This window comes from Thalassophryne amazonica, chromosome 18, assembly GCF_902500255.1.
Source record: "Thalassophryne amazonica chromosome 18, fThaAma1.1, whole genome shotgun sequence".
NCBI classification, from domain to species: Eukaryota; Metazoa; Chordata; class Actinopteri; order Batrachoidiformes; family Batrachoididae; genus Thalassophryne; species Thalassophryne amazonica.
The window spans coordinates 31936313-31949715 of NC_047120.1; the positions used below are offsets into that span (position 1 = coordinate 31936313).

General features: G+C 38.8%; 1 protein-coding gene across 1 annotated transcript in view; it reads right to left on the bottom strand.

Annotated features, from left to right (window-relative positions):
- Positions 1 to 13013, bottom strand: part of msh2 (mutS homolog 2 (E. coli)) — a 52967-nt gene extending 39954 nt beyond the window's left edge. Inside the window, exons 1-4 of the mRNA XM_034194511.1 lie at positions 12770 to 13013; positions 12529 to 12677; positions 5608 to 5892; positions 5117 to 5263 (exon numbers count right to left, since the gene is read on the bottom strand). Of these exons, the coding sequence (XP_034050402.1) occupies positions 5117 to 5263; positions 5608 to 5892; positions 12529 to 12677; positions 12770 to 12977 (789 nt within the window). The 5' untranslated portion in view covers positions 12978 to 13013. The remainder of the gene's footprint in view (positions 1 to 5116; positions 5264 to 5607; positions 5893 to 12528; positions 12678 to 12769) is intronic.
- Positions 13014 to 13403: the final 390 nt, after the last annotated feature.

Genomic DNA, 13403 nt, shown 5'->3' on the forward strand with positions numbered 1-13403 from the left:
AACCCTGGGAACACTGAATAATAAGCCACGTAGCATGTTTTTTTTTTTTGTAGGAGTGGAGTTATTCAAGAAACATGGGAGAATAGTGACTCTTAGAGGCAGAATATTCAGCTAACGAGGTTCATCTCTGAGCGTGACGCTAATTTTGAAAAGTTCAAAATTTAGCAAAATCAGCATGGGGTGATTTGCGTACGGGGTACTATAAGGACAAACGAGAACGTTAGAGGCATGTTAGTGGTGAAGACGAGGCTGTTAGAAGCCCATTATCCAAGTACCTGGAAGTGACGAGGACAGGACAGGCTATGTTGGCTCTGTACTTTTGCGCACTTTGTCGTGACAATTCCACCCGCTTTGTGCACTGGACGCTGCGTATATAAAATGCAGCAGATTAATCATTTTCACTCAGAGTTTGGCTGTTGAAAACACCTCTAATTGCTTCCGGACTCACAGAGGACTATTTAATCTGTCTGTAGCTCATGGGTTAAAGCAATAAATTTTCATCTGACTGAAATTTTTTCTTGGCACAAATCAATGCCAGCAATTCTCTAAAATGTGGCGTGGGGGCACACACTTTTTTCCTCAATAAATACAATAAACACATTATACAGCATACAAATCTATTCTAAATAGCCTTTACGGAGAGACAGACAAAGCATAAAAAGAATGCAAAACTTGAACATAAAGGTACATAAAAGGGTGGTGGGGGGCAGGGTGTAGTCTTGATTCTGGGGAGTCTGGGGGTGCCCCCCAAGAACATTTTTTAAAGACCAACTCAAATTGTGTGTATTCTAGTGGATTTTAACAGGCATGAAGCCCTCTGAAACAAATAAAACTCACTTCAATCTGTAAAGTAAAAACAGTATTGATTCTGGGGGTTCTCCCACAGAACTTTTTTTAAAAGAGCAAGCCAAATTTTGTGTATTCTGGTGAATTTTAACAGGTATGAAGCCCTCTGAAACAAAGAAAACTCACTTCAAACTGTCAAGTAAAAATTCTTTGTCTTCTGTAGTATTTTGATCTGTTCTAATCCGGTGAATGCACCAAATGGGTACTGTGCTGCTGGCTGTACAGTCAATAAAATACAAAATTAGGACCTAAAGCAACTGACAGCGTTGTTCTGTACAAAAAGTAAGTTTTGAAAATGCATGCGCACTGAGAAACTCAAAACTGGTGTATTCACATTTAATTGGTAAAATGCTCTCACGCATAAAACAAACTAGGGCTGCAACTAATGATTATTTTAGTAATCGATTAATCTTTTTTTTTTTGTTTTGTTTTTTTTTTTTACTTACATGTGAGTTTTGCCATTATTTCTTTAAGTGAGTTATTATTAAAAGGCCTTTGTCACGCAACACCAACGTTTGAGTTCGTAAGAGTTATGATGTTATATTCTCATCAAAAACATACCTGGAGTAGTGTTTTGTTTTATTTTGCACATACATACATCACCGACACCACAGAGATTTCCATCAGATTTCACCCAATTATGAGCAATTTTAGATGCCTACAGGAACTATCTCAACCACTGACAACATATTACAGCAAGAGTCCACAAAAACATTTTAAAAGCCTGACTAAAGTGTAATATGTGCTCTTTAATGTTATTTTCATGAAAAAAGACAGAAATGTGCAGTTTACTGCATTTTTTTTCTTGTGTAAAAACACAGCTTAGATGTGGTTTGACCACAACAAATTATCATTAAACTTAAATAAAACGGGGATGAAGCGGAGTCACTAGGTGTTCACAGGAAACAGTTATTTATTTCTAGATTTATTTATGTTCATTGTTAGTTGGTTTTACCTTTTCTGTTGTGTTTTGTTTCATCAGGTTCTTTTTGTCTGTTTCTTTAAAATTGTATTGTAGCAATATTAGTTATTAGAATAGAAAAAACTTTATTGTTCCCAAATGGGACAATAAAGTTTTACAAAAGTATTACTTTTGTTGTTGCTGCTATTATTATTATTAATATATAAATAAAAAATATTACAAGTCGTAATATATTTGACTCTTAAGACAACAAACGCTAAGCCAATAATTATTTATTATACAGAAAACAAAAGCACACAAACTGCTGAGACGCAAACAGCTTAATGCTAACTTTAACATTGAAAATGCCATAGACATGCTAACACGTTAGCATGTCCCGTTTTTAAGTTATAAAATACATCTATCAACTGTTTTAGAAGACCATAACAGGTCAGTTTAATATAAAAAAGGTAAATATTACTCACAGACATATGCTCTTTAGGGTTTTGGCAGGGGAAAATTAAGATAAAAAATAATCAAGCCTTAGTAAAAAAAAAAGCAAAAAAAAAAAAAAAAAAAGCAAAATAATACAACAAGAAGGCTCTGGAGAGAGTCAGGAAGTCAGCACAGAACATTATAGGAGCGCAGCTGTTCTCTCTGTCAGACATCTATAACAGCAGATGTCTGCACAGGGCCAGAAGCATCAGTTTCGACAGTTCACACCCCGGGCACAGCCTGTTCTCACTGCTGCCCTCAGGAAAGAGGTACCGGTCCATCAAGGCCTGCACATGCAGACTCAACATGTTAAACCCAAGTGCAATACGAGTATTGAATGCACATTAGCCTTCAGTCTGCACCATTCATTGCATTTATTTTTTAGAACGGTGAATGCAATGAATAGCACAGAGTTCTATTTACACTCAACAAAAATATAAACGCAACACTTTTGGTTTTGCTCCCATTTTGTATGAGATGAACTCAAAGATCGAAAACTTTTTCCACATACACAATATCACCATTTCTCTCAAATATTGTTCACAAACCAGTCTAAATCTGTGATAGTGAGCACTTCTCCTTTGCTGAGATAATCCATCCCACCTCACAGGTGTGCCATACCAAGATGCTGATTAGACACCATGATTAGTGCACAGCTGTGCCTTAGACTGTCCACAATAAAAGGCCACTCTGAAAGGTGCAGTTTTATCACACAGCACAATGCCACAGATGTCGCAAGATTTGAGGGAGCGTGCAGTTGGCATGCTGACAGCAGGAATGTCAACCAGAGCTGTTGCTCGTGTATTGAATGTTCATGTCTCTACCATAAGCCGTCTCCAAAGTCGTTTCAGAGAATTTGACAGTACATCCAACCAGCCTCACAACCGCAGACCACGTGTAACCACACCAGCCCAGGACCTCCACATCCAGCATGTTCACCTCCAAGATCGTCTGAGACCAGCCACTCGGACAGCTGCTGAAACAATCGGTTTGCATAACCAAAGAATTTCTGCACAAACTGTCAGAAACCGTCTCAGGGAAGCTCATCTGCATGCTCGTCGTCCTCATCGGCGTCTCGACCTGACTCCAGTTCGTCGTCGTAACCGACTTGAGTGGGCAAATGCTCACATTCACTGGCGTTTGGCACGTTGGAGAGGTGTTCTCTTCACGGATGATGCGAAGGAGATGTGTTGCACTGCATGAGGCAAATGGTGGTCACACCAGATACTGACTGGTATCCCCCCCCAATAAAACAAAACTGCACCTTTCAGAGTGGCCTTTTATTGTGGGCAGTCTAAGGCACACCTGTGCACTAATCATGGTGTCTAATCAGCATCTTGGTATGGCACACCTGTGAGGTGGGATGGATTATCTCAGCAAAGGAGAAGTGCTCACTATCACAGATTTAGACTGGTTTGTGAACAATATTTGAGGGAAATGGTGATATTGTGTATGTGGAAAAAGTTTTAGATCTTTGAGTTCATCTCATACAAAATGGGAGCAAAACCAAAAGTGTTGCGTTTATATTTTTGTTGAGTATATATAATACACCTACTGGCTCCCATGTAAATACATGTATATATTCTTATTTGTCTTTTTATATTTATATTTTTATATTTACTTTTACACTTCTGCACTACGGGAGTTGTCTTTTAATTTCGTTGTACCTTGTGTATAATGACAATAAAAAGCATTCTATTCTATTCTATTCAAACCATCGAAGCAGTGAGTCGAATCATTGCTTCATTGGTTCAAAGCACAGCTTGGGGAAGGTCTGCCAATGTTCTCACAAAGACAGGGAGGAGAAGGACCGTGGCTCATGGCAAGCAGTAAACAGAGCGGAGAGGAAGAAAAATTCACATAGTCCCTTCCTCCACAGTGCGGCGCCTCCACGCTGACATTTCTGCTGCTTTGATAAGTGCAGAATGGGATGTTGCTTTGACAGTGAGAGTATCTTATTTCGGCGACAAAACACGCATGACACCACCTGCGCACACGTATGTGTGGTTAAATTTTCCAAATGACAGAAATCCATCGTGGTGATGGAGAACTTTAACCCATGCTGTAGCTTTTCTCTCTGTCTTTCTCCTGCGCTGCATGAGGTGGAGAGCTTATTTGGAATACTCTAAAGGTAATTATTTGTAATGTTTATATTGTAATGGCTTGGTAAAACAGTTGCATGTTCATTCCTTCTTATGAGCAGTTGTAAAAATATGTTTATGATAGATTTAACATTATTATAGTCAATCAGCTGTGCTGTGGTCCACTGATGCAATTGCTCGCACTCACGCAGTGTTTTAATTGTTTGTGCAATGTTCATATATGTGGCTCATTTTTCGAATAATCACTGAAATTTCTGACAAATCCATACGTGGCTCATTATTTATGGCTTTACTATTCGGTGGGACCAGGACTATAGTCTGTAGACAGAAATACCCCATGAACACTGAGGTGATGTGTCCAAACATCTTCAGGTCTTTCAAAAACTATCCATTTCTGTGACTGTTGCTTTAAATGTAAAGGAGCTGGTACTGCTGCTTGTTCCGCACCCTCTCCAAAGCAAGACAGAATGGGAAGTAAACGCTACCAGCCTGTCTCTGTCCTACAGACTGTGTGGGTATCTTTCCCACAGAATGAAGAACTCCATGTATGGTCTTAAACTGTTTCAGAAAATTTTGCTTAGAGTGGTGGAATTTTTAAAACACAAATAATATACAGATACAGATATACCTCAGAAATATTTTTACAACTACCCCCAAAACTTTGGGGTTGTCGAGTAGAAGAGAGAAAAAAGAAAAATGTGATCATGTTTCAGCATCACCTGAGACTTTTTTTTTTTTTTTTTTTTTTTTTTTTTTTTTTTTTTAAACTGACCTGTTTGTCGAGCTCCGGTAATGTGTTGCTGGCCACAGTTTCTCCTCGCTTGGACCTCAGCAGCCTGTTGAGATCCTGGACCATGTCCTTACTGTTGAAGTCTGTTCTCTTCCGGTCAGAGAGCAGCATTCCACCACGCTGTACCACCTACACACACACACACACACACACACACACACACACACACACACACACACACACACACACACACACACACACACACACACACACACACAAAAGAGATGTGTCTTGTCATTGCTTCTATAATTGATGAAATGATTTTATTTGAATCTGTTGTTAAATCCTAATGTCACTTTGCTGTTTACCAGTTTATCCTTTAAACTTAAAACAGCTTTAATTAAGACCATCAAGAAGCTTAAATTCACATAGAACTGTCAGGCTTAGTGCATGCGCATCACTGACATTTCTTTCCCATTACAGGTGTATATTTTGCTGTTGCACTACAGATCATAATCTTGCTACAAACCCACCTCTCGTAGTTTAGTACCGTCACTGCTGCACTCTCCCTGAGCTAAGAGACATTCCTTGGGGCTGATTTGGACAAGTAGTGACTCCAGGTTGGAGAAGATCTCATTGTCTGGGAACTCACACACTCCCATCTTCCTCTGGGCCGCATCCACATAACCCAAACCAACCACGCGTTGGCCATCAGCCCCCGTAGAAAACCGTACAGCTACAACTCCCGCGCATCCTTCGCCTCCAGATCCTCCACCAAACAGAATCTCCTCAAACTGAGTCAAGTTTCCTGGGGAAGCCTGGGTTTGAAGGCAGGAGCGCACAGAAAAGCAGGAGAATAGGAGAGATTTAAAAAGACAGATGAGCAGTTCAGACAAAAACCATATAAGGTCCTCCAGATATAAGAATTTACCCATTTACATATATCTACCATTTTGAAATACACTATACTTATGTCAAAGGAGAAAACGTGAAAGTGGTAAAAAAAAAAAAAAAAAAAAACCCAGACTGGTGATTTCTTGCCGTTAACAGCGGCAGGGGGGACTGGATAGACTTGACACATTTTCAGGAACTACCAAAGATGAATAACGTCTGTACTTTTCATTATAACCCTATAGCTGTCTCTGCAGTCGGGGGGGTGGGGGGTGGGGTGGGGACTTGGTGTTTATACTTATAAAGAATTGAGTGCCGCATTAGCAAATACTTTCAATTAAAATATTTTTCATTTTTTGTCAAATTTCTGTGTAGTCCTGTTCAAGGCCTTTCAAATAGTATTAAGTACTGTAGGTTTTAGGGATATCAAATGTGTACATTTTATATACACACACATATATATATATATACACAACCCCTGGCAAAAATTATGGAATCACCGGCCTTGGAGGATGTTCATTCACTTGTTTAATTAGGTAGAAAAAAAAGCAGATCACAGACATGACACAAAACTAAAGTCATTTCAAATGTCAACTTTCTGGCTTTAAGAAACACTATAAGAAATCAAGAAAAAATGTTTGTGGCAGTCAGTAACGGTTACTTTTTTAGACCAAGCAGAGGAAAAAAAAATATGGAATCACTCAATTCTGAGGAATAAATAATGGAATCACCCTGTAAATTTTCATCCCCAAAACTAACACCTGCATCAAATCAGATCTGCTCGTTGACATTGACCCTATGCCATGACATTGACCCTATGTGTCTTTTTGCAAGGAATGTTTTCACAGTTTTTGCTCTATGTCAAGATGCATTATCATCTTGAAAAATGATTCCATCATCCCCAAACATCCTTTCAACTGTCCAAAATATCAACGTAAACTTGTGCATTTATTGATGATGTAATGACAGCCATCTCCCCAGTGCCTTTACCTGACATGCAGCCCCATATCATCAATGACTGTGGAAATTTACATGTTCTCTTCAGGCAGTCATCTTTATAAATCTCATTGGAACGGCACCAAAAAAAAGTTCCAGCATCACCACCTTGCCCAATGCAGATTCGAGATTCATCACTGAATATGACTTTCATCCAGTCATCCACAGTCCACAATTGCTTTTCTTTAGCCCAGTGTAACCTTGTTTTTTTCTGTTTAGGTGTTAATGATGGCTTTCGTTTAGCTTTTCTGTATGTAAATCCCATTTCCTTTAGGCGGTTTCTTACAGTTCGGTCACAGACGTTGACTCCAGTTTCCTCCCATTCGTTCCTCATTTGTTTTGTTGTGCATTTTTCGATTTTTGAGACATATTGCCTTATGTTTTCTGTCTGGATGCTTTGATGTCTTCCTTGGTCTACCAGTATGTTTGCCTTTAACAACCTTCCCATGTTGTTTGTATTTGGTCCAGAGTTTAGACACAGCTGACTGTGAACAACCAACATCTTTTGCAACATTGCGTGATGATTTACCCTCTTTTAAGAGTTTGATAATCCTCTCCTTTGTTTCAATTGACATCTCTCATGTTGGAGCCATGATTCATGTCAGTCCACTTGGTGCAACAGCTCTCCAAGGTGTGATCACTCCTTTTTAGATGCAGACTAATGAGCAGATCTGATATGATGCAGGTGTTAGTTTTGGAGATGAAAATTTACAGGGTGATTCCATAATTTATTCCTCAGAATTGAGTGAGTCCATATTTTTTTCCTCTGCTTGGTCTAAAAACGTAACCGTTACTGACTGCCACAATTATTTTTTCTTGATTTCTTATAGTGTTTCTTAAAGCCAGAAAGTTGCCATTTGAAATGACTTTAGTTTTGTGTCATGTCTGTGATCTGCTTTTTTTCTACAAAATTAAACAACTGAATGAACATCCTCCGAGGCTGGTGATTCCATAATTTTTGCCAGGGGTTGTGTATATGTATATGTATATGTATATATATATATATATATATATATATATATATATATATATATATATATAAATAAACGCAAAAACCAGGGAGAGCTGACATTTCCCATTTGGTATGCTTATGCATTTTGGGTCATGGATGAATGCTGCGAAAACAAAATTTAATAGGACAAATATTTTTGGAGAAATTAGCGATTTTAGCTAACTGCAAAACAATGGACATTCTGCTGCAATGCACCATGGGAGTTCAGGGTTTTGAGGTTTTAAATGTTATTATGGTTCATGTTAGTTTAACAGTGACGTTTGTGTTATTGATTTATTGTGTTTTCGTTCAACTGGTTTAGTTTACCATGAGTGATTTAAGTCTCATGTTGGTACCACGAGTGAAAGCTGTAGTGGTTTTAATGCTAAAGGGTCCTTAGTGATTTTCCGGTCTGGCTGTGTTTTGAACCGAGGAGATCCTCTGGTCTGAAGCCCAACATCTCCCTAATAACAACAACAGCAATAATAACGTGTATATAACAAAAACCTAAATAACTTTTAAATGCATGAAGATAGTAAATTAACATTTAAAAAATTACATAATTAACAGGAAATAAAAGGGTTAAGTTCCTCTTCAAAAAATGTGAGGTCTAAGGTTCTAAAAAGATTCTGGACTCACACGCCATTCCAACTCATTATACAAGCTTTGCTTACCCTTGGATCCTCACTGGCAACACGCTAGTAAACACACACACATATATACACTATATATATATATATATATATATATATATATATATATATATATATATAAAAATAAGGGTTCTATGTAGGACCATTTTAGTGCCAGGTAAATTATGTGAATGCAGCTCATAGCTTCGGGTGGCCCCTGGATCCACGCCCCCTGAAGCTATGGTTTTGTACCACTAAAACATTCTTGGCAAGCCTTATTTTAACAAATTTTCAGTGGTTTTAGATGCATAGGACGCAAGAATACTAAAAAAAATTATATGTTGTAATATTCGTAAGATCAAAGTTATTTTTTTGCATGTTTCTGTCAAAGTCTAAGTTAATAAATTAAACAACACTGATAATGTTACATAACATTGAAAAATTTTAAAACATTAATATTTAATGGACATAGCACTTAGTCTCTTCAAAAATGACAGTAGTTTTTTAATTCAGTGAAGCAGGCAGTTTGTCATCCTGACAGTTCTGGGGGTTTTTTTGGGGGGGGGGGTTTCCCCCCCAACTTGAGTGGGATGATTGCATTACTTTTTCTTTTTAAACAATATAACCACCAAGTGCCTTGTTTGAACAAGACCTAACCTGGACTTATTTGTCAAACCTGCTGTTTTAAATGAAAAACTTTATGAATAAGTTTCACTTTTCTTTCACTGGTGCTGTGCCCCTACAGAGAGTGTGTGTCAGTCAGTCTCTCTCTGAAACAGGAAGACTTTCATCTGTAAAATTAACCAAATTTCTGAATGTACGCGTATCTTCAGATACGGATACAGAAGGACCTGGATTAATGTCAGTTTTACAACTATATTTCTTATTACTTCAATTACTGGTTTAAAATGGCAAAACTATGACTCTACAAGCTTGAAATATGATCGAATTGGTACATTTTCAGCAACATTTCAGTTACTTTTTCAGAAATTCTGTGCTCGCAGCACAGCCAATTTGACCCCAAGAGCCAGGCGGGAATTTGCAGTACAGGGGCGGGGCCACCCAGCGCCGCCCACCATGGTATCAACCCAGATAGATAGATCGATATACATATAAGTATAAACAGCCGTTAAAAGTTTAACAATGATCAATGTGCATGCAAGTAAAACATGTCAGTGTTTCTCCTACAGCATTATAAGGCTCACAAGAACTCCCACAAGCCAGAAATATTTTGTTAATAATGCCAACAAAATATATGGCCAAATAAACATCAACATGAATGTCACAGTTTCAGCAAATCCAGAGCCATTTGGTTCTGAATCACAATCTTCTGTGGAAATGCTATTTTTTTTTTTTTTATAGTGACAGTGTGCTAATTGTCCAATCATTGTTATTTTTTAATCTTACTGGTGGCCAGATGATTGCAGTGTGATGGCAAAAGCTTCCGCACCGGTCCACGTCAGAGCAGTCAGCTTTCAGCAGAAGGCATCAGAATATGAGACATCTCCACAAAGTTTGTTGGGGAACAACAAACTATTTTTGGGGAAACACTGCATGCTGTCACTTTTTAATTTTAAAAATACCCATCCATCCATCTTATTCCTACGTGGTTGTCCCACAAACACAACGGACTGATTATTTTATGTTTACATCAGACATGTCACATGTAGATCAGGACATGTTATTCTGGTAACAGTGGTTGTGTGTTGGTTCAACAGATTTGTTTTCATGCCTATGTGCATAAAATCTACAGCTGACAACCGGTCCATAACTTACATTTTACGTGAAATATTTGCATTACATTGAGTGCATTTTCCCCCAAAGTGTGATCCTTTGGACAGTACCAAAGCAAATGTGTTATGAAGCAAATCATACTGAGCATAACTGCCAATGCAAAACTAATGTGAGCTATACGGATATGATACAAGTATCCATATAAACTGATGAACGGTTTATAACAAACCCAACTCAACCTCCAAATAGTGGACACATTGACAATGGCGTTCTTGTGCAACTTGCCTCTGGGACATTCTACCAATAAGCATCCAGGCTGACCTTTCAGTTATATAGAGAGATACCACTGCTAGAATTTGAATCAAGATTATGCAAACCAGTGTTTATTTTAGATCCTGCTTCAGAGTGGACACAATTTTCTCCGTTATATTGTTCAATTTTCAGTCGCGCAGAAATGAGAAACACAGTATTAAACTGCTCGTTTGGTTTTTTTCTTGTTTTTGTTTTCAATTTAAATGATTGAGGGGGAAACTTTGCAACAGAGCTCAGTTACTTTCATTATGGTTTTAAAACCCGTGTTCTCAACAACAGAGCACAGCTGCATCCTCCAAGGACCTAATAAAATCATCTGTGTTTATTTATTTATTTGTCTGTCTGTTAACAGGATTATGTCAAAACTACTGCATGGATTTTGACAGAATTTTCACCATATAGATATTGGGCCATGGTAGTCTCCATAAAATTTTGGAGGTGATCTGTATCTGGTGTCAAAAACTGAATGGCCTGCCCCTAAAAATTGGTCCACCCTGCCTCCACTGAGCATGCGTCATTTGCAACCACAGCAGCTCCTGTGAGATGGCCTCTCTTCACCCAATGCGATCAAATGGATTAATGGGATTATTAACCATCAGATGAGAAGGTAAAACCTCTTAAATCATTCTAAAGTCAGTTTTAAGCAGAAACGAGGCGATAATCTGTGACGCTATGAAATGACCGAAGTGCAGTGAATGCAACAGCTAGCAGCTCGCGCAGCTGTGGTGCTCCGATCACTTCCTCCATCTTTTATGATGAAATAATGCTGAATTTATGTGGAAGTTATTACTGCACAAATGCTTCAGATGTCTGTCACTAAGATAGATGACGACTGGAGTGCAGTTTGAGCAGAAACGAGGTGATAATTGGGGAACCGCGGAGGCAGGGCGGACCGATTTTTTAGGGGGGGGCCGTTCGGTCCGGACTCAAGACTTCACGTTATATAGGCTTTGAAGGATTATGTTTAAAAAAATTTAAAAATCTGCTTCACAGATTCTCACCAAATTTGCAATACAGACATATTAGGGCATGGAAGACTCCACTGACTTTTGGTGGTAATCTGGATCCAGATTGTCAGATGTCAGAAATCTCAGATTGCTCTTGTTCCATATGATATCAAACCATTTCAAAAAGCTCCCCAATGTTCTCAGATTTGTATCTTTTTCATGTACTTTGTAGATTACTGGCCCAGTATGAAAAAACTAGAATACTAGGTTTACACTTCAAATAGTTTTCCTTCCAGAAGGGTCCATTAAAAAAAAAAAAAAAAAAAAAAAAAGGGGGGGGGGGGCATGGCATTTTTGCCACACGACTGTTTTCTTACCAACTGTAAAGTGCCATATCTCACAAATTAAAACAGATAATGCACCAATTTTTTTTCCACTGGGTTTTTTTTTTCCCCACTTCTGCCTACTTTCCATTTTAAACGTTCCTTTGGTTATAGAGATTTCAATTTATGGATGTTCCCTTGGGCAAGGTCCTTAATCCCAGAGTTGCTCCCAGTGTGTAGTGAGTGTTGTATGGCAGCACCCTGACATTGGTGTGTGTGTCTGTGTGAATGGGATGCATAATTGTAAAGCGCTTTAAGCGTCTGATATAGATGGAAAAGCACTATATAAATGCACTCCATTTACCATTTGACTGTTATTTCTGTGGCGCTTATGTGTGTTGAAGACCACATAGAAGATGCATTTTTATGTCTACAATCACAACACAAAAGTGCTAAATGGCTCATTGATCTCCGTGTAGCAGTTAACATATTTCACCACAAGATTTCGCCAACGCAGTGTTTCGAGCGTTTTTCATCCACCTCAGCCCAAAAAAGACTGTTTTTATGTCATCAGAAAGGCAGATCTCGTAATATTTAAAGTCTATGCTTGGTGTAGTCAGGACAGTACCTTGAACTCAAGCTTCCAGTCATGATCTTTGCTGCTTTTGCTGAGGTTTTTGTACACTTCCACTCTGTACTGACGCACGAGCAACAAATCCTTCACAAAGGCCTCAAAGTTCGCTTTGCTCAGGACCACACTCTCCAGTCTGCGACTCCCTGCAGATCGACACGCTCATATTAACTACTGGATAGACTCTGCACCCAACGGACGGAACGTGTAGAACGCTGTCGGCTACATGCTAGTTTACCTGAGCCCAAATATTTGATGACTCCGTTCGTCTTGAAAACCTCCTTTGCCGCGAATATAGCGTCTTTTCCGTGAACAGTGTAGTAGTCATTGCGGTCGAATATTCTAAAAGTAGTGTCAGGTTTCTCTGGCATAGAGAAAAAGCAGCTTAAAAAGCCATTTTCGGCTGCACTATCCATGGACAGGTTCTGCTTCGGCTGTACCGCCATGATGGAAACTCCCGCCACGGATTAGCCAAACAGGAAACAAGCAACAAGTTCGTCTTCTTCTTCTTCAACCCTCCTTTGGTTGGCGGGTGGCAACCATCACCTTAGATCCATACCGCCACCTACTGTACCAGATGTGTCAATGGATGTATAGATACTTCAGGTTACATTCTGGTGTGTTAAGTGCACATAAAAAAAATAATAATAGCAATAAAACAAAAATAACAACGATAATAATAAACGAAACACCAAAGTTGGAACTACCTATCCACATGAACACAACGCCTACACTATATTATAAAGTCCCGTTCCCTTCAAAAAGCCCATCAGTGCCCTTAAACATTTACTATCACCTTTGCCTAGAATGCCCTGCATATCCCATCCTCTCTCCAGTTCATACAGTCGAGTCTTCAATATCCTTCTCTGTGC